The sequence below is a fragment of the Leptodactylus fuscus genome, chromosome 10 (genome assembly GCF_031893055.1).
Source record: "Leptodactylus fuscus isolate aLepFus1 chromosome 10, aLepFus1.hap2, whole genome shotgun sequence".
NCBI lineage: Eukaryota > Metazoa > Chordata > Amphibia > Anura > Leptodactylidae > Leptodactylus > Leptodactylus fuscus.
In genome coordinates, this window is record NC_134274.1 from 59917281 (window position 1) to 59935569 (window position 18289).

An 18289-nucleotide genomic window follows, 5' to 3' on the forward strand; every position below is an offset into this window, starting at 1 on the left:
AGGTTCATATCCAAAGGAATTTCAATCTCAAGTTGTTTATAATGTGTTTTTAATGGTTGATATAGAAATAACTTTTTATTGTGTTTTTGTAAGATGTGTATTTTTGTGTGTTGTTTATCGATTTTGCCGCACCATTTGTGGTTTGCATCTAAACAAGCCTCATTAATTTGGCTCAGATTAACCTCAGGTGATGGGCCGGCTTTAGCAACTACAAATGGTGGTGTGAGTTTCAGTAACGACCAGACTTTGAGAAAGGATACAACATCCGAAACGCGTCAGTCTGACGCAAGCTTTTCTTTGTAGACTGCGTGTTATATTTTGTCACATTTTAATGCGAACATGAAATAAAGAAGAAATTATATATTTTTCATATCCTGGTTTCGGTGCTGGATGATTTTTCCATACTTACCTATTCAGAGCTATACTGCAGGGAGAGGAGTCCATATTCGCTCAATCCAGTTTTCCTTGGTGTATACTCCACAAAAACCTTAGTGGTATACACAGTCAAACCGTCAGGCCAAATAGGTCAATCCAGCTTTCCTCGGTGTATACACCATAAAATTCGCATTTATATACATCTAAAAATGAGTAAGGCTAGTGTAAAGGGATGAGGATGGGGGCGTGGAAATGCAGCTGGGGACCAAGGTTGCGGTCAAGCTACAGCGCATCCCGCGCCTATTCCTCAGGGGCAGCAAGCATTGCGCTTCCCCACAGTCCCCGGCTTGATGGTCACATTAAGTAGGGTGCAGGGTACAACACTAACCAGGCCCGAGCACCAGGAACAGGTGTTACAATGGCTAGCGGATAATGCTTCCAGCACACTCTCCACCAGCCAGTCAACCTCTACCTCAACTCCTCCTCCTACCCAACAGTCTGCCCCTCCTTCCTCACAACATGCCCAGTTTTCCCAGCAGTGTAATCCCACCTTCCAGGAGCTATTTTCGGGTCCTTTCACTGTCTTTCTCTCTGTCCCACCACTTCCCGAATCCCGGGAGCTAACAGATGAGTTTCTGTGTCCTGATGCCCAAACACTGGAGCATCCACCATCTCCTGTTGATTTTGTTGTTGTTGACCAACAACCCACCTTCAGTGATGATGACGAGACATAGTTGCCATCAGGGCAGCCTGTTGCCATGGTCGGTGTGCAGGAGGAGGAGCCGAGAGAGGAATTGGAAGAGGAGGTGGTGGACGACAAGGACACTGACCCGACCTGGAGAGAGGGTATGTCAAGCGGGGAAAGCAGTGTAGATGTGGAGGGAAGTGCAGCACCAAAGAGGGTGGCTAGAAGTAGAGGCATATCCAGAGGCAGAGGACAGCTGTTTCACCGAAGCCAGGCCACAGCAAGCAAGGTCCAAGATGTTCCCTATTCTAGCCAGCCTAGAAAAAGTCCCCCATCGAGGCCACGGTCTTCGGTGGTGTGGAGATTTTTCAAAGTATGCGCGGAGGACAAATATAGTGCGGTTTGTACACTCTGCAACTCGAATCTGAGTAGGTGCTCTGAAAAGAGCAACCTTACGACCACTGCCATGCGCCGTCATTTGGAATGCAAGCACTGGGCTCAGTGGGAGAGAGCAAACGCAGGATAATCGTCATCCGGCGTTGCTGCCACTGCCTTTCCCACTGATGCCAGTGCTGGCGCTGCAGTCCAGACCACAAGCCAGGACACCTCCACATCTGCCTCCACCACTTTGGGGACTTCTCCCTCATCCTCGCCTTTTCCTGCCTCAGCTCCTTCTCCTGCACCATCATGCGCCTCTTCCCAGCAACCCACCAACTCCCAGACATTTGAGCACAGGCAAAAGTACAGTGCTACCCACCCACATGCACAAGCCTTAAATGGCACATCTTGAAACTCTTGGCCCAGGAGAAGTTGCCGTTCCGGCTTGTGGAAACTCAGACCTTCTGTAACTTGATGGCAAGTGCGGCACCTCGCTATGCTGTCCCTAGCCATCACTACTTCTCCCGGTGTGCTGTCTCTGCCTTGCACCATCACGTGTCACGCAACATCAGGCGGGCCCTAAGTTCCGCGCTTTACACAAAAGTCCACTTGACCAACGACGCGTGGACAAGTGCATGTGGACAGAGACGCTACATTTCACTGAGAGCACACTGGTGAATGTAGCTGAAGCTGGGACCGGTTCACAAACTGGGGCGGTCTACCTCGTCTCCCTGCCCAAGATTCCTGGAGGGGGTTCAGAACCACCCATGCCCTACTCCTCGGCCATAACATCGACCCCAGCTACGACCTGGAAACGCTGCAGCACTGGCGTGGGGAGACGTCAGCAGGCCATGCTGAAGCTCATCAGCTTGGGGGACAAACAGCACACTGCCTCCGAGGTGAGGGATGCCCTCCTTGATGAGACGTCAATATGGTTTTCGCCGCTGCACCTGGGCCCAGGCATGGTCGTGTGTGATAACGGCTGGAACCTGGTAGCGGCTCTGGAGCTTGCCAACCTCCAACACGTTCCATGCCTGGCCCACGTTTTCAATTTAGTGGTGCAATGGTTTTTAAAAACATACCCCAATTTACACAAGCTACTGGTGAAAGTGTGGCGCTTGTGCGCCCACTTTGGCAAGTCTACAGTAGCCACTGCTAGTCTCAAAACACTCCAGCAACACCTACATCTGCCCGAACAACGGCTGTTGTACGACGTTCCCACACGCTGGAAGACGTACCACACGTCGAGACGTACCACATATTGAGCAGAGTGTGTGAGCAGCAGAGACCCTTGATGGAGTACCATCTCCAAAACCCAAGGGTTCCTCAGAGTCAGCTCCCACAGTTTCTGCACCATGAGTGGCCATGGATGGCAAACATGTGAGATCTTACGTGTCTTTGAGGAGTCCACCAAGCAGGTCAGCTGCGACGACGCACTAGTGAGTGTAACAATCCCGCTCCTGTGTGTGATGCAAGAATCCCTCATTGCCATCAGGGATAACGCATTGTACACTGAGGAGTCAGGCATAGGAGCAGAACCATCCCAGCAGGATAGTCAGTACACACTCCTGTCCGCTTCACAGCGTATATTGACGGAGGAAGAGGATGACAAAGTGACAGATGATCTCATTGTCACACAGGAGGCTAGCGGGGAAGTTCAGTACGTCCCATTGCTGTAGCGCGGATGGGGCAAAATGAAGGAGGAAATGGAGAGTGACCATTCCGGTGGGGGCAGCGAAGTCATGCCAAGTAACACTCTGGCACACATGGCTGAATACATGTTGTGGTGCTTTCAAGTGACAAACGCATTGTCAAAATCCTGGAGAGCAACCAATACTGGATTTTTGCAATCCTTGACTCCCGGTATAAAAATAATATCTCGACTTTTATTCCGGTAGAGGGGAGGGCCAATCACATTAATGATTGCCACAAGCAACTGGTGCAGAATATGATGGAAATGTTTCAATCAACTCTCGTTGGCAGCAGAGGGGAGAGTTCCTCCAAGAGGCTAACTACTGCCATCCGGTTCACACCCAACAGGGGCACACTATCCAAGGTCTGGGACACGTTAATGGCACCCCTTCACCAAACTACCGTCACTGAGGGGCCTAGTGTCACCAGAAGGGACAAGTATAGGTGCATGTTGCGGGAGTACCTGGCCGACCACAGCCCTGTCCTCTCCAATCCCTCTGTGCCCTACACTTATTGGGTCTCCAAGTTGGATTTGTGGCTGGAACTTGCGTTGTACGCCTTGGAGGTCCTTTCCTGCCCTGCTGCCAGGAAAGGGTCTTCAGCGCAGCCGGTTGTCAGTTGACAATGCTGACTGTCTGACTTTCATCAAAATGAACAGCCACTGGATTGACCCATCATTTACATGTCCACCAGTGTCAAGCACCCCAACATACTCCTCCACCATCAGCGTTGCACAATTCTGCTCCTACTAGGCTCAATCCACCCTAATTCTCCCAAACTCTGCTGGTTAGAGGCTCAATCCACCCTAATTCCCCCAAACTCTGCTGGTTAGAGGCTCAATCCACCCTAATTCCCCCAAACTCTGCTGGTTAGAGGCTCAATCCACCTTAATTCCCCCAAACTCTGCTGGTTAGAGGCTCAATCCACCCTAATTCCCCCAAACTCTGCTGGTTAGAGGCTCAATCCACCCTAATTCCCCAAAACTCTGCTGGTTAGAGGCTCAATCCACCCTAATTCCCCCAAACTCTGCTGGTGCAAGGCTCAACTCACCCCAAGGGCCAAAAACACTGCTGGTGCATGGCTCAACTCACCCCAACGGCTAAAAACACTGCTGGTGCAAGGCTCAACTCACCCCAAGGGCCAAAAACACTGCTGGTGCATGGCTCAACTCACCTCAAGGGCCAAAAACACTGCTGGTGCATGGCTCAACTCACCTCAAGGGCCAAAAACACTGCTGGTGCATGGCTCAACTCACCTCAAGGGCCAAAAACACTGCTGGTGCATGGCTCAACTCACCCCAAGGGCCAAAAACACTGCTGATGCAAGGCTCAACTCACCCCAAAGGCCAAATACACTGCTGGTGCAAGGCTCAACTCACCCCAAGGGCCAAAAACACTGCTGGTGCATGGCTCAACTCACCGCAAGGGCCAAATACACTGCTGGTGCAAGGCTCTACTCACCCCAAGGGCCAAAAACACTGATGCTGCAAGGCTCAACTCACCCCAAGGGCCAATAACACTGCTGGTGAATGGCTCAACTCACCTCAAGGGCCCAAAACACTGCTGGTGCATGGCTCAATTCAACCCAAGGGCCAAAAACACTGCTGGTGCATGGCTCAACTCACCTCAAGGGCCCAAAACACTGCTGGTGCAAGGCTCAACTCACCCAGAGGGCCAAAAACACTGCTGAAGCAAGGCTCAACTCGCCCCAAGGGCCAAAATCACTGCTGGTGCATGGCTCAATTCACCCAAAGGGCCAACAACTAAATCTCTGCTGGTTAAAGGCTCAACTCACCCAAAGGGCCTAACGTTCTGCTGGTGCAATGCTCAACTCAATTAAAGGTGCAACGTTTAGATGGCTTCTTTCCAAACCGAGGGTGATTCCTTTCGGTAAGATGTGATGGCTGTTTCCCGCCCTGATTATCCTGGTTGATCAGTAATGAGGTCAGCTCAGCAGGAGGATCTTCTACGTTAGGTTGTCCATGCCCACTAACGTGCATGAAGACTCCATCACAGTAAATGTTCTTATTTTTCTCCAACTAAATCTCTGAATGGAATGCTCTGAAAGATGGCCAAGGCACTGCTGCAATGGCAATCACTGGGTTTTCCTGTTCTGGTTCCAAAGAATCTTGTGTCTTACTTGAAGAAGAGACAATCTTAGTTTGACTGCTGGTTGCTTTTGCGGCACCATTTGGAGTTGTGTCTGTCAGCCTTGTGATGAACTACACACATACACTCTAAGAGTTAAGGGTAGGTACTGTTGGATTTCCCATTGTCTATTCCATCCGTGGTTGTCATGGGCAAAGTGATTTAAAGGGGTGCTTGTTAAGGTTTCATTAGCGTAAAATGTGGGTTTCTGTCCATATAATTGTGGAGGAAAGAAGGTTTCCAGGTATTTTTCCACTTTCATAGAGGTTTTTTTGAGTGTGGAAAGTGTGTAGTTGATAGGCTGTGATGTTGGGGTAAAACTGTGACTTTGGTGTGTTAGATGCCCCCAGGCATGCTTCCCTTGCTGTCCCAGTTGCATTGCAGAGGTGTTGGCATCATTTCCTGAGGTGTCATAGTGGACTTGGTGACTCTCCTTAGTAGAATGGTGGGATCCCCTGAAACAAAGCATTTTTCTCCATAGACTATAATGGGGTTCGATATTCGTTTGAATAGTCAAATATTGATAGGCTATTCGAATCGAATATGGAATATTTCACTGTTCGCTCATCTCTAGTAACTAAGCACATTTTCTTTACACCAGTTTGATAAATATCCTCCACTACCTGTACTGTGAACTTAAAAAAAAACAAAAACAGAAGCATTTACTTTTTTATTTTTTTATTGAAAAATCTGTACAAATAAGAGCCTTAAGTAAAAGGGACATTTAAAACTGCTGTGTAGGGATCTGTAATGAAAAAAACGCCCAACAGAAACAAAAATTAGGAAAATAATTTTTCACTTGTTTTAGGCCAAAACCAAGAGCAAGTCCAAGACACAGAAGAGATAGAAGTCTTTCAATTATATTAGAAAATCAAGGGGCGACATGATGGCTCAGTGGTTAGCACAGCAGCCTTGCAGCGCTGGAGTCCTAGTGTTCAAATCCCGCCAAGGGCAAAAAGCCATCCGCAAGGAGTTTGTATGTTCTCTCTGTGTTTGCATGGATTTCCCTCTCATATTCCAAAAAAGACATACTGATAGGGAAAAATGTACATTGTTAGCTCTATGTGGGGCTCACAATCTACATAAAAAAAATAATATATATATATATATATATATATATATTAGAAAATCACTTAACCACTTCCGTACCGGGCGAATTTCTGGTTCAGGACCAGACACATTTTATTTTTTTTGTATATGCAGTTTTGAGGGCTGTAACGTTTTTCTCATACGTGTCATTCAACAAATTTTTGCATCTTTTTTCGGGGACGCATAGGGCTTTATGTTTATGTTCTGGTTTTTGAAATTTTTTTTTTTTATATCCAGGAAAATATAAACAAATTCGGCGGGAAATTGTGCCTGGTTTCCACTTTTCTTTCATTTAAGAACACAAAGTGCTACAGAAGAACTTTATAAAATAGTTTTTCCTCTCAGTTACGGTAATATTTATGTTATTTGGAGTTGTCGGGGGTGGGGCTATAATCTTTATTAATGCTGTTTTATTGGCACATTTCATTCATTTTTTTTTTTATTATTTTATTTACATTTTTGTTAAACTTTTCTTTTTTTCAGATCGTGTCTCCATAAGATACCCTTGGGGACATCTGATCACTTTTTTTTATTTTGTATTAGAGACTGATTTACTCTGCAACTGGGGCTGGTACATATAGCCCCAGTTGCAGGAGGAATACAGCCTCCTGCACTAAGACGTTGACCCTGGCGGATCATGTGGTCGCCGGGTCAGAGGGCGGCTGCATCATGGTGGCACCCATAGCTGTGTATACAGTGCTTATTGAGCTATCGAGAAGGCAGGAAAAGTAATAAACCTTCCCTGCCTTCTCTCTGGGAGCTCCGGCTGAAGTTACAGCCGGCTCCCAGTTTCAGCAACTGCACGATCTCGTATAGCTGCTGTGTTCTTATTGGATGTACCGTTACGTCCTGTCAGAACAAAGCAACCACCTTGCGGACATTTACAGTGTATGGGTGGTCCAGAAGTGGTTAAGGCTCAACATATAAAATAAATAAGTGGTCTACTTCATGGAGGTTAAAATACAGATGTGTTACAACAACCGAAACATGAACACAAACGGGCTGCAGACATTCTAATGAAGTCTTCTTTTTGAACATTTTACTAACTGGTGATAATATTGCCAGGTCCCAGGTTTACAGGTGGCTATAACACTAGTCTGGTGTATAGTCAGATTCCACACTCGTAAATAAAGCAGGGAAAACTGTAAAGCAAAAGGACATAATACAAGTGTGACCAGGACATGTATATACTCAAATTAGACTGCTGAAATCCTGTCAAAGGTTACATCTAGGAAAAAAAAAAAAAAAGTGGAGGTTTTCCCATAAACATTTTTTTCCCCTGCTGGGACTCCCCGCTGTCCGACTTCAACCAACAGGACACATCTCACCCATCCACAGGACAAGTGATAAATATATAGGGCAACCCCTTAAAGAAACAAGCCTCCAGATTTCATCGTACTGCAAGCGCTATTCTATGTATTGTATATGTGCAGAACATCCGATCTATCTTCTCACATAACAAAGTGCTATTTATACACAATAAAACTGCAGGAATGCTCTTTTTGACAACTTCGGTCACTTTTTTCCTCTTTTTGATGATGCGGACTTTTTCCCTCCCTTCTTGGTGTTGTTGCAATACTTTGCTTCCAATTGTGCCATGAAGCTATCCACTTCTTTCACCCTGTCCTGCTGCCTTTTCTGAAAGTAGAAAGAGAACTAGTTAGAAAAGGTTTATAATCAGGACTATCATGAGTAGTAGGAATTGTGGATGAATACTTACTTGAATTAAAGCTTTTAGGTCATCTTCTCCATCACCAAGTCCAACTTCCTTCTTCATCGCTTCAGCTTCTACAGCTTCTTCACGCGCCTTAAATACAGAAGATTTTTTTTAAACTAATTTTTATTAAAGTTTTTACAATTTATACAACAAAATTAGAAAAAGGAATGAAATAAGTCAGAGGTGTGATGCCACAATAGGTAGATGGCACACCCAACTATATAAGTACAACACAGAGAATTGTCAAACACTAACACAAAAAAAGTTAGGGGGTGGGGAGATTTTTAAGCAGCAAGCTTTCCTTTATAATATCTTAACCTAATCTTGAATCTGTCTTGAGCTGAGGCTAAAACGGGTATTCTGTTGGATAACTAACAGAAGGAAAGGTCACGTCATCTCAATCCATTGATACCTAGTGCTGGGTGACTATGACCTGAATCAAAATCGCATTTTAAAACTCTGGGGCCAGAGCTTAATAAGCCACGACCCAGGTAGGTGATTAAATATATATAAAAAAAAAACAGTATTACTCGCCTCTCCTGGGCTCTGCCACGACAACCCCTTTAATGCATCCAACTTATTTACTGGGATAGTTCTTAACATACCTTACCATTGTTTGAATAAGTCCTAAAGGAGAGTTGCTGCACATGTTCAGCCTTGTGAAGGCCAGAATAATAAAACTCACTGCAAAACGTCCTACAAGGCCACTAGGATTTTACTCCAGCATTCTGCACTCCATATTGAGTCCAATAACCCACTAAACCTCAGTTGCCTCCATAGTGACTTGGTGTAGCACTTCAGTGACTGAACAACACAGACTAGAGGACTAGTCTATATAAAGAAAATGTTTGTTTTTGTACCGTGTTAGCCAGTGGGTAGAAAAAATTTGAGTCTTCAGTAGTTAATACCTTTTTTTAATGGCTAACTAATAATGATGACAGAGTACAACGTTTCGAAGCTCTGGGCGTCTTCTTCAGGGATATCTAAAAACTATTTCTGAAGGCTGCATGTTTATGTACAAAAGGACACAAATAGAATTCTAGGGGGGGGGGGGGAACGTTATTGGTACATAAAAATAAACAATTAATTAGTTTGCAATGTTCTTATCAGTTCAGAGAGTGTCTTTTATGGCTGTCTCAGTTCAGTGATTTCTGTAGAATGCCATGAACCCATGTGACAGATTCATCCCTTCTTGCAATGTTGGAAACAAGGTCATGGCCTTGTACTCATAAATCCGTCTCGCTTTACTTGATTTAAAATTCCCTCTTAAAAATCAAAATTTTCATGCCATTGGTAATGTTATGATCTTCATTGCTGAAATGTTTTGATACGGGAAGGTCCATTCTCTGTTCTCTAATTGTATGACTGTGTGAGTTCATCCACATTCTAAGCTTCTGACTAGTCTCTCCAACATACAAATTTTCAGTGGAACATTTTGTGCATATTATTAAATACACTACATTAGGTGTGTTACAGGTGAACGTACCTGATAAGAACATTGTAAACTGATGAATTGTTTATTTGTATGTACCAATAACTTTCTTCCACCCTCCCTCCTAGAATTCTATTCCTGGGTGTCCTCTCGTACATAAATATGCAGCCTTCAGAAATTGTTTTTAGATATACCTGAAGAAGCCCAAAGCTTCGAAACGTAATCTGTCATCATTATTAGTTATCCATTAAAAAAAGGTATGAACTACTGAAGACTCAAGTTTTTTGCTAGTCTATATAAAGGCAAGATGAGAAGCAGTGGCACAGCTCTAGATCAAAATGTCAGCCATTAAATGCCATTTCTTCCGGGTTGGCACCATACCAGCTTTGTCTATATCTCAGCCAGCTACTTTAAGTGAAATTTTAACAAAACCATTACTTACAGCAACTGTATCATGCTATGTATGAGCAGGTGAAAGTTGTATTTGACTACACTGGGTAACATAGGGCACAGCCTAATTCAAGGGTATGGACAGGAGGGTGACACTAAACACTGGACTTCTATAAACATTTTGCAGGTATAGAGATGCTGTCATTAGAGGACCAATACTTTGCCTTGAAGAAACGAATGCATACTAATTTGTAGAATTGCAGAGATCAAAGCCTAAAGATGCTTGACTAGCATAGATCAATATCTCCAAGTTTCATTTGGGCCTCACCCTTTTCTTGCGCTGTTCACGTTTCTTCTTGGATTCTTTCACAAATGCATCATATGCTGGAACCTCTTTCTTTTTAATAGCTTTCTGGATAATGTCCTTGATCCTTGGTTCATCATCAATTTCAGCAAGTATAACAGAATCCATGATGTTATCCATGTCTCCTTCAAAGTCCATATATGCTTGTATTATGTCAGCTCTTTCCTCCTCTGATCCCTTATACTTTTCTTCATATGCTTTTATGTCTTCTACAGTAATCTAAATAAAATAGTAATATTAAATATATTATATATGCAAAATAAAACAAAACCAAAAAACACCTATAAATAAATATAGGGAGGCCCCATAGAAAAAATCTCATGTGTGTGCTTGCTTGCTGTACCATACAAGTATTGCAACTCGCTCGAGCGAGGTACAACTGTGAACCTTTTCTTTCCGGCATTAGTGGAGACCCTTTTTCTGCATAGAGGATGGGATTATCTTATACCATCCACACATAAAACGGAGGCACGTAAGCAACATTTTTTGCCATGTGTGGTTTATATGCCATTTGTGACCTTACAAGTATTACTTCAACTACATGACAGTGCTGCATTTGCCTGAGGTATCCCAAATGTTATTAACCAATTACATCATGGAAGTCAGATTTGCATATTCTTCCCATAACCAAGATAAGTTGATATAAAAACAATGTCACTCAGGTGAATGATTTTATACGAGTACTGTGGTATTAGGTAACCATACCTTCTTAAACAGCAGCCTCCAGTATTCCTCCCAGTTCCGGTCTTGGCAGATGGTATCAGACTCTTCATCGACAATTCCCTGCTCATCGTAGAGGGCTCTTTGCTCCTTGTCACTGAGAACTGAATATACCTTTCCAAGTACCTGTATACAGAAAGAGAAGACATAAGGTGAAGAGGAACCAAATTTAAATCAAACCAATAGAGGACCCCAAGAAAAACAAGCCATGGTAGCCCTACAAGCTTCTATTTGTTTAGTAACTGAAGAAGGCCATGTAGCCACATGCAAGGAGCCTTGAATTTACATGACTGGCGGCATGAGCTGCATGCAGATGAAGCAGAGACCTGTATACTGCAGAAGAAGCTCCGACAAAACTTATTTTACATAACTAAGTTGCTGATAACGAACAGACACAGGCATAGAAAGTTACATAACTGCAGTATAAGTCAGACCTGGTTCACATCTGCGTTCGATAATCCGTTCGGGGAGTTCGCATGGGACTCCCCCTCCCCCAACGGAATACCAAACGCATTGGCATGTGGCGAGCTTATGACAGCACACGGATCCCATAGACTATAATGGGGCTGTGCGCTTTCCACATGGAAGTACTTCATGATCTACTTTCCTGTCCGAATGATTCGTGTGGAGATCGCGCCGAAAGCACATGGACCCCATTATCGTCTATGGGTCTATGTGCTTTCACTGCTCACCGCTTGTCAATGCGTTCGGTAGTCCATTCTGGGGGGTCCCCATTTGGATTCCCCAAACGGATTACCGAATGCAGATGTGAACCAGGCATTAGTGGTGGTAGTTTAAGGATGTAAATAGTGAAGATAGATTCCCTTTAATTATTGGGGCAGATTTTTTTTTGTGTTTTCTGGAGTATAAGGCACACAGGCCAACCCTTGTCACTTCCCTGAAATAGGGGCATGGTGAGGGCATGTAGGGGCACTGCAAGACTTATCACTTATATGCCAGAAAATGATGCGGACAATCTATGGCAGCTATAATGTGTGGGGTAGGGGGGGCTGGAGTGAGGTCCTGTCAAATTAAGGGGGGGGGGGGGATGTGGAGTGAGGTCCTGTCAAATTAAGGGGGGGGAATGTGGAGTGAGGTCCTGTCAAATTAAGGGGGGGGGGGATGTGGAGTGAGGTCCTGTCAAATTAAGGGAGGGGGATGTGGAGTGAGGTCCTGTCAAATTAAGGGGGGGGGGGGATGTGGAGTGAGGTCCTGTCAAATTAAGGGGGGGGGGGGATGTGGAGTGAGGTCCTGTCAAATTAAGGGGGGGGGGGATGTGGAGTGAGGTCCTGTCAAATTAAGGGGGGGGGGATGTGGAGTGAGGTCCTGTCAAATTAAGGGGGGGGGGGGATGTGGAGTGAGGTCCTGTCAAATTAAGGGGGGGGGGGAGATGTGGAGTGAGGTCCTGTCAAATTAAGGGGGGGGGGGAGATGTGGAGTGAGGTCCTGTCAAATTAAGGGGGGTGGGGGGGTGGAGTGAGGTCCTGTCAAATTAAAGGGTGAGGGGGTTGAAGTGAGGTCCTGTCAAGTTAAGGGGGGGGGGGGGGGGGATGGAGTAAGGTCCTGTCAAAGTACAGGGGGGTGTGAGGGACATCCTGTCAGATTATGGGTTAATGCAGAATGTGGTCCCGTCAGATTATCGGGGGGTTGCGTAGTTGTGGAGCGAGAGTCTATCAGATTATATAGGGGATGGAGGGGGAGGGGGTAAAGTGAGGTCCTGTCAGATTACGTAGTGTTGAGGGATCGTGTCTTGTCACGGCTCATACGAGGGGTCATGTACTCTCCCTCTTTTACCTGGAACTTGACAGTGGCCTCTTCCTTCTCCTCCTCCGCTACCCGGTCAGGATGTACTTTTAGGGAGGTTTTGTGATACCCCCGGCGAATCTCCGCTTCCCCCGCCGTCTTCCTCACCCCAAGGACGGTATACAGGTCGGAGCTGCCGAAGTGGCGCTCACAGCTCTGCAGCAGGCTCGGCATGTCGGACACTACTACAGGATAGCAAACCTACGGCCCCAAGTAATAACACTACCACGTGACGGATTTTGGCGCGTCTTGAGAGCTCCAGCGTTCATTGGCTATTTACAAGCCGCGTCACTTCCTTCACAAATGAACAACTTTATGTGTACGGACAAGGAAGCAGGTCAGTGTTGTCCCAGGGAATAGGATGATGGTGAGCTCGGCGGCGGCGGACAATCTGCTTCGGCAGGCCAGGGAGCTCAGCGATGAGGAGCTGGAGAAGTTCTGCGCCCGTACTCGGAGCCAGCTTCTCAGCGGGGACCTGGAGAGTTTAGACAGTCTGCGGAGACTACATCTCATCCTCTCTGCCAGTAGGAGGCGCCGCACTTTGGATCTTGCCCTGATGGGGCAACTACAAGGAACTTTGTGCAGCCTGCAGACTCCAGCTCAGATGCAGTATCTGTGTGCGGCCATCTTGTGCCAGCTCTGCCCCTCTCCACTGGTGACTGTGATATGGGCTCCCACAAAGCAGCCCAGGCCCCCTGTCTTCACTCTCCTCCTGGCTCAGGCCTCTCACAGCGACCTTGTGGAACTAGGGCCCCTAATTTGCAGAGCTTTGGAGATGCGGGTCCCTGAGGGCTACAGCCTGAGATCACTTCTGCCAGTCTTGCTGAAGGTAGTTGATGTCTGTTCGGAGCTCTTACAGGAAGACCAAATCAACATTGTCAGCAAGAAGCTGACGGACTGGCTGCGCTACGCCACTGTGCCACAAGTGGGCTCCCCTGCCCCTGGGGGCTTCTTCTCAAGCCAGCGCGGTAAACAGCCAAGCTTAATCTCCGAGATGGATGGAACCATCGCCACAGACTTCTTCACTGTGCTCAACCATAGCCAGAACTATACTGAGGACCAGTGGATGAACATCCAGGGCTTCTCCATCCTGCGCCGTTGGCTTCTATATTACGGGGCAGGCGGTACTACTGGCTCTGAAGACAAATCTGAAGTGGAGGGCTCCGTGGTCTCCATGGTCTCCGCTACTTCGACATCCAGTCGGCTCCTGCCACCAAGAGAGCGCCTGAGGGAAAAGGGCCTTGAATATTGTCTGCGACTTATTGAGCAATGCAACCGAAAACCCCTGAAGAAGTCTGATGTGGACCTACAGAAGGCCTGTCTGGTGGAAGCAGTGTCTCTGATAGATGTCCTGTGTAAGCAGGATGGGTCCTTCCTGTACCGCACCTTGCCTGTAATGAAGATATTACATGCCAGGGTTAGTTCAGACCCATCTCTAGCCCTCGTGCTCCTACCTGTTGCTCAGTTCTATCTAAACCACAGTGAAGCTGCTGCTGTGGAATCTGAGGCAGTATATCGGAATCTCTTCACCAAGGTGCCCTCTGAAATGTTTCATAACTCTCTGTTTGCACTTCAGTTTGTAAGGTTCTGCAGGACCAATGGCTCCTTTCTGACTGAGAATGTGGCGGCTTTCAGAGGAAACTTTCCCAACATTATGAAGTTTTTGGCATGGAACGCTTCATCGCTGATTACAGAATTTATGTCTCTTCTTCCTTTGCTTATTTGTCCAGATACTGCTATTGAGATGCTTCATACATTGCTGGATCTGCCATGCCTTACAGCAGCAATGGAGACCCATCTTGCTGTTGCATCTGCAACAGAGAAGCAAATCTTAGATCCTTCCATATTGCCTTCATGTTCTACAGAGGCCTACCGTCATCCGGCTTACAGCTCACTGTTCCAGTATCAGTTACGCGGTGAGGCTTGGAATGGTCCTCCTCCAGAAGCATTCGTTAAACTTCATCACATCCTTGCAGATAGAAATAACTCTCCCCGAGTCTATCAGTGTTCCCGGGTTGTTACTTGCCTTCTTCAGCTCTATGTCAAGGTCATCTCAAAGTTTGCTGATGGTCCCCTTGTGACTAAAGTGGTCTTAACATTTCTGGAGCGCAGTGGTCTCTTATATGAATCTCCTTCATTCCAGACAGAGATCCAGAGGATTATGAGTGCTCAACTTCCGAATCTGTGTTGTCTATACCCCTCTGTCATTGTAGAACTTTCCCGGGAGTTGTTAGACTTTATAAGTACAGTTGGTAACATCCAGAGCAAAGAACCACTGTTTGCACATGTGGTTTGGGCTATGGGGGAATATTTATCGGTCTCCTATGACAAGAGGTGCACTGTAGAACAGATTAATAGGTTTTTTGAGGTTCTGGAAGCGTTACTGTTTGAGATCACACAGCTTCGTGGTTCCTCCAGTGCACCCATCTCTTCACCTCGTGTTGTTACAACCCTTATGACTACTCTGGCCAAATTGGCATCCCGCAGTCAGGATCTCATTCCAAGAGTTTCTCTATACTTATCCAAGATGAGGTCGTGTGTACAAAGTTCAGCCATGATCTCTACATATGGGGAGGAAGACAGTGAACAGATTCTTATACGAGCTACAGAACTTCTAAACCTTTTAAAGGTACCTAGCGTAGCGCAATTCGTTCTGACTCCTCCTTCTGAGGTTTCCAAGCCAAGTTTCCACCGTGATCCATCTTCCTGTCTGCCTCTTGCCATTCGTACTTCAAGTTATTTATTGCTGAGAGGGAGGACATTGCCGGGATGAGTGACTGGAACAATAATGGTTACTAGACGCCTTTAATGTGGCCTTTCTATCTTTACATATATGCTGCTTAAATGTTTATATTGTCAAAGTATTTTTTTTTTTAATCAGTAAAAACATAATAAATCTTCATTTATGGTCTAGTCTTTTGGTTGCCCATGTATTTAGGATGACAGAAATGCAATTCTCAATAGCTTGGTTTTAAAAGTAAAGTGGTAAAGTGGTCAGCATCTGGAAAATTTACAATCTTGTAGAAATATTAAAAATGTAAGCTCTGTTTGCAGCTTCTGTTGGTAGTCTCAGCAGAATTATTGAAGGAATAATATTGGATACAGTGAAATTCTTCCCATCAAAATGGCACCCAGTGAAACTCATTACAAGTTCTTTCTGTCACCTCTTATATCCATTGTATAACAAAAAAAAAATTGATCAGCATCTCATTCAAAATGAGTTTGCTTATATTATGCTATTGAAGAACTTACTGACGGGTTTATTGAGAAATTAGAGGGGTTGTCCAGGATAAACTAAGAATTAACCCTTATACTAAACCCCTTCCCCCCGCCTAACTTCTAATTTACTAAAATTAAAAAATCTATAATTACCCATATCCCTGGAGCAGTCATGTACTGCCCCAGGGACACTGATAAACCAGTGACGTTCCATTTCACCACTTCCGTAACGGGACATCACCATTACACCTCCCCCCCCTTTCATCAATACTTACCAAGCACTCCACTCTTCTAGTAGTGAGCAGAATAGCTTAGCTAGGCAGACAGGGGAGGAGCTAGTAGTGAGTGGGATAGCTTAGCTAGGAAGACTGGGGAAGAATGTGAGGGGCCAGTATTGGGTGGGATAATTTCGCTAGGGAGTTGGGATGTGTAACGGGGGGGGGGCTGAGTGAGAGGGAACTAGCGTGGAAGGTACACCAAGCAAACAAATGCAGAGGATTCCAGCAGCTCCCAGAGACACTCAGAAATCACTCCAAGCACTGCTAAAGGCATATGTGTGTACTTATTAATCCATTACTAGCAGTAACTGACCTTTCTTAAAAAAAAAAAAAAAAGATTTTCTGCCCAGAAAACCTCTTTAGGTCGCGTTCATGTGGCCATCTTTATCCATCATAGGATCAGAACAATGAACTAAAATGTTAAAGAAATGAAGGATCCAGGCGGAGCACCTCCCAACATCATTGACTTTAAACTTAAAAATAAAGTTGTAAGCTTTTTTTCTTGTTAGTCATTCTTTTAAACAGAAAATGAAGTCCTGTGCGCAGTACTATTTCTGCCAAAAATACACATCTGGCTGTAGGTTTCATTAGATATGCCTGTCCAAGCACCCTCACTCTGGTCTGCCTTGATCTCTACAGTGTACATTTGGGCCACAAAACTGGTCTGCTCTTTTTTTTTAATCAGCATTAACCCCCCAGTGATTTGTATACAATGTCTACCAATAAGTATTTGGCACCTGTGGTAGAATAGAAAACAATATTTATTCATATTCAATAGTTGGTAGAGCCTCCACGAGCAGCAATTACAGCCTCAACCCTGAGGGGCATGTTTTCCACGAGTCCTTGCATGACGGCTAGAGGTATTTTATTCCATTCGACTTGGAGAAGACAGGTAAGTCCTTTCACCGATTTTGGACGGCTGCAGTTTTGGGGTCTACTGACTCAAGGCACATTCCGACAATCACCGTTCACCTTCCACTTCATAGTCACATAGGCCACTGTCGATTTTTGGTAATTCAGTTCGCTTGCTATGTCCCTTAAGGATCGACCATTTCTGTGGTACCCCGCAATTACCCCTTTCTCGAAGTCGGACAACTCTGCACTTTTTGGCATCTTGCATGCGACTAATGCCAATGCTGTTTCCTATACGATATTTAACGGCGGAAGGTGTGACGTACATCACGACCGCAGATATCTTTATTTGCATGAGTGTCCAAATACTTATTGGTAGACGGTAATGCATTTTATTTATATAGCGCCAACATATTCTGCAGCACTTTACAAAATGTAGGGTTCATGTACAAAGATACATTACAGAGAAATAGTCAATTCACACAATGGAACTGAGGGCCCTGCTCATACAGTCTATGAGGTACAGGATGTCACGCTCACATTGCCAATCTATTGGGAGTCAATCAGATTCCCATAGACCTGCATTGATAATTTGACCTTCTAATCATACTGGAAACTCTATATATCAGAAGTGCAAAGAAGGGCCACTGCTCCAGACGGGAGCACCTCATTTCACAATGAAGCCGTCGGAAAGTTATTCAGTAAAATTCTGCTACCAGAAGCCGAACTCTGTGATACAGAAGCTTATATAATTTGGAGCTCTGCCTCTCCTAGGAGTCCTATCATTACTTAGTTTGCTTTTTAACTTAGAATTTCTGCTCCAAATCATATAAAGCTCAGGGGGGGGGTGTACATCTCACCCAGGCTACTAAGGTGGGTGAGATGAGAAAACTCCAGAAGGAATGTTTGTTCTCAGCAGACAAGTTTCGTCTGCTGAGCATTTTGGTAAATGCTCAGTAATGGGCTGGATTTTTAGGAATGGCAGGTAGGTTAGTAGTGGGACCTGTCATTCCACCCCCCTCCAATCCACACTTTGGGGATGTTTCGGCAGCGACTCAGCTACAGAGAGTCTGCTCATCAAAGGAGCTTAAGAAGCCAGCTCCAGCAGCAGACTTTGGGGCAGAGTTTGGCTGGAGTGCTGACAGAGAG

At 45.4% G+C, this 18289-nt stretch overlaps 2 protein-coding genes across 2 annotated transcripts; one reads left to right on the forward strand and one right to left on the reverse strand.

Moving 5' to 3' along the window:
- Positions 1-5987: 5987 nt before the first annotated feature.
- Positions 5988-13027, reverse strand: DNAJC9 (DnaJ heat shock protein family (Hsp40) member C9). The gene is made up of 5 exons (XM_075258408.1): positions 12783-13027; positions 10975-11115; positions 10234-10488; positions 8087-8173; positions 5988-8004 (listed from the first exon to the last, which is right to left on the reverse strand). The coding sequence occupies exons 1-5, from the start codon at positions 12963-12965 to the stop codon at positions 7882-7884; spliced, it is 789 nt and encodes a 262-aa protein (XP_075114509.1). The 5' UTR covers positions 12966-13027; the 3' UTR covers positions 5988-7881.
- Positions 13028-13120: 93 nt separating this feature from the next.
- AP5Z1 (adaptor related protein complex 5 subunit zeta 1) lies at positions 13121-15625 on the forward strand. Its single transcript, XM_075258407.1, has one exon. It carries the CDS (start codon positions 13153-13155, stop codon positions 15562-15564), a length of 2412 nt encoding a protein of 803 aa, XP_075114508.1. The 5' UTR covers positions 13121-13152; the 3' UTR covers positions 15565-15625.
- Positions 15626-18289: the final 2664 nt, after the last annotated feature.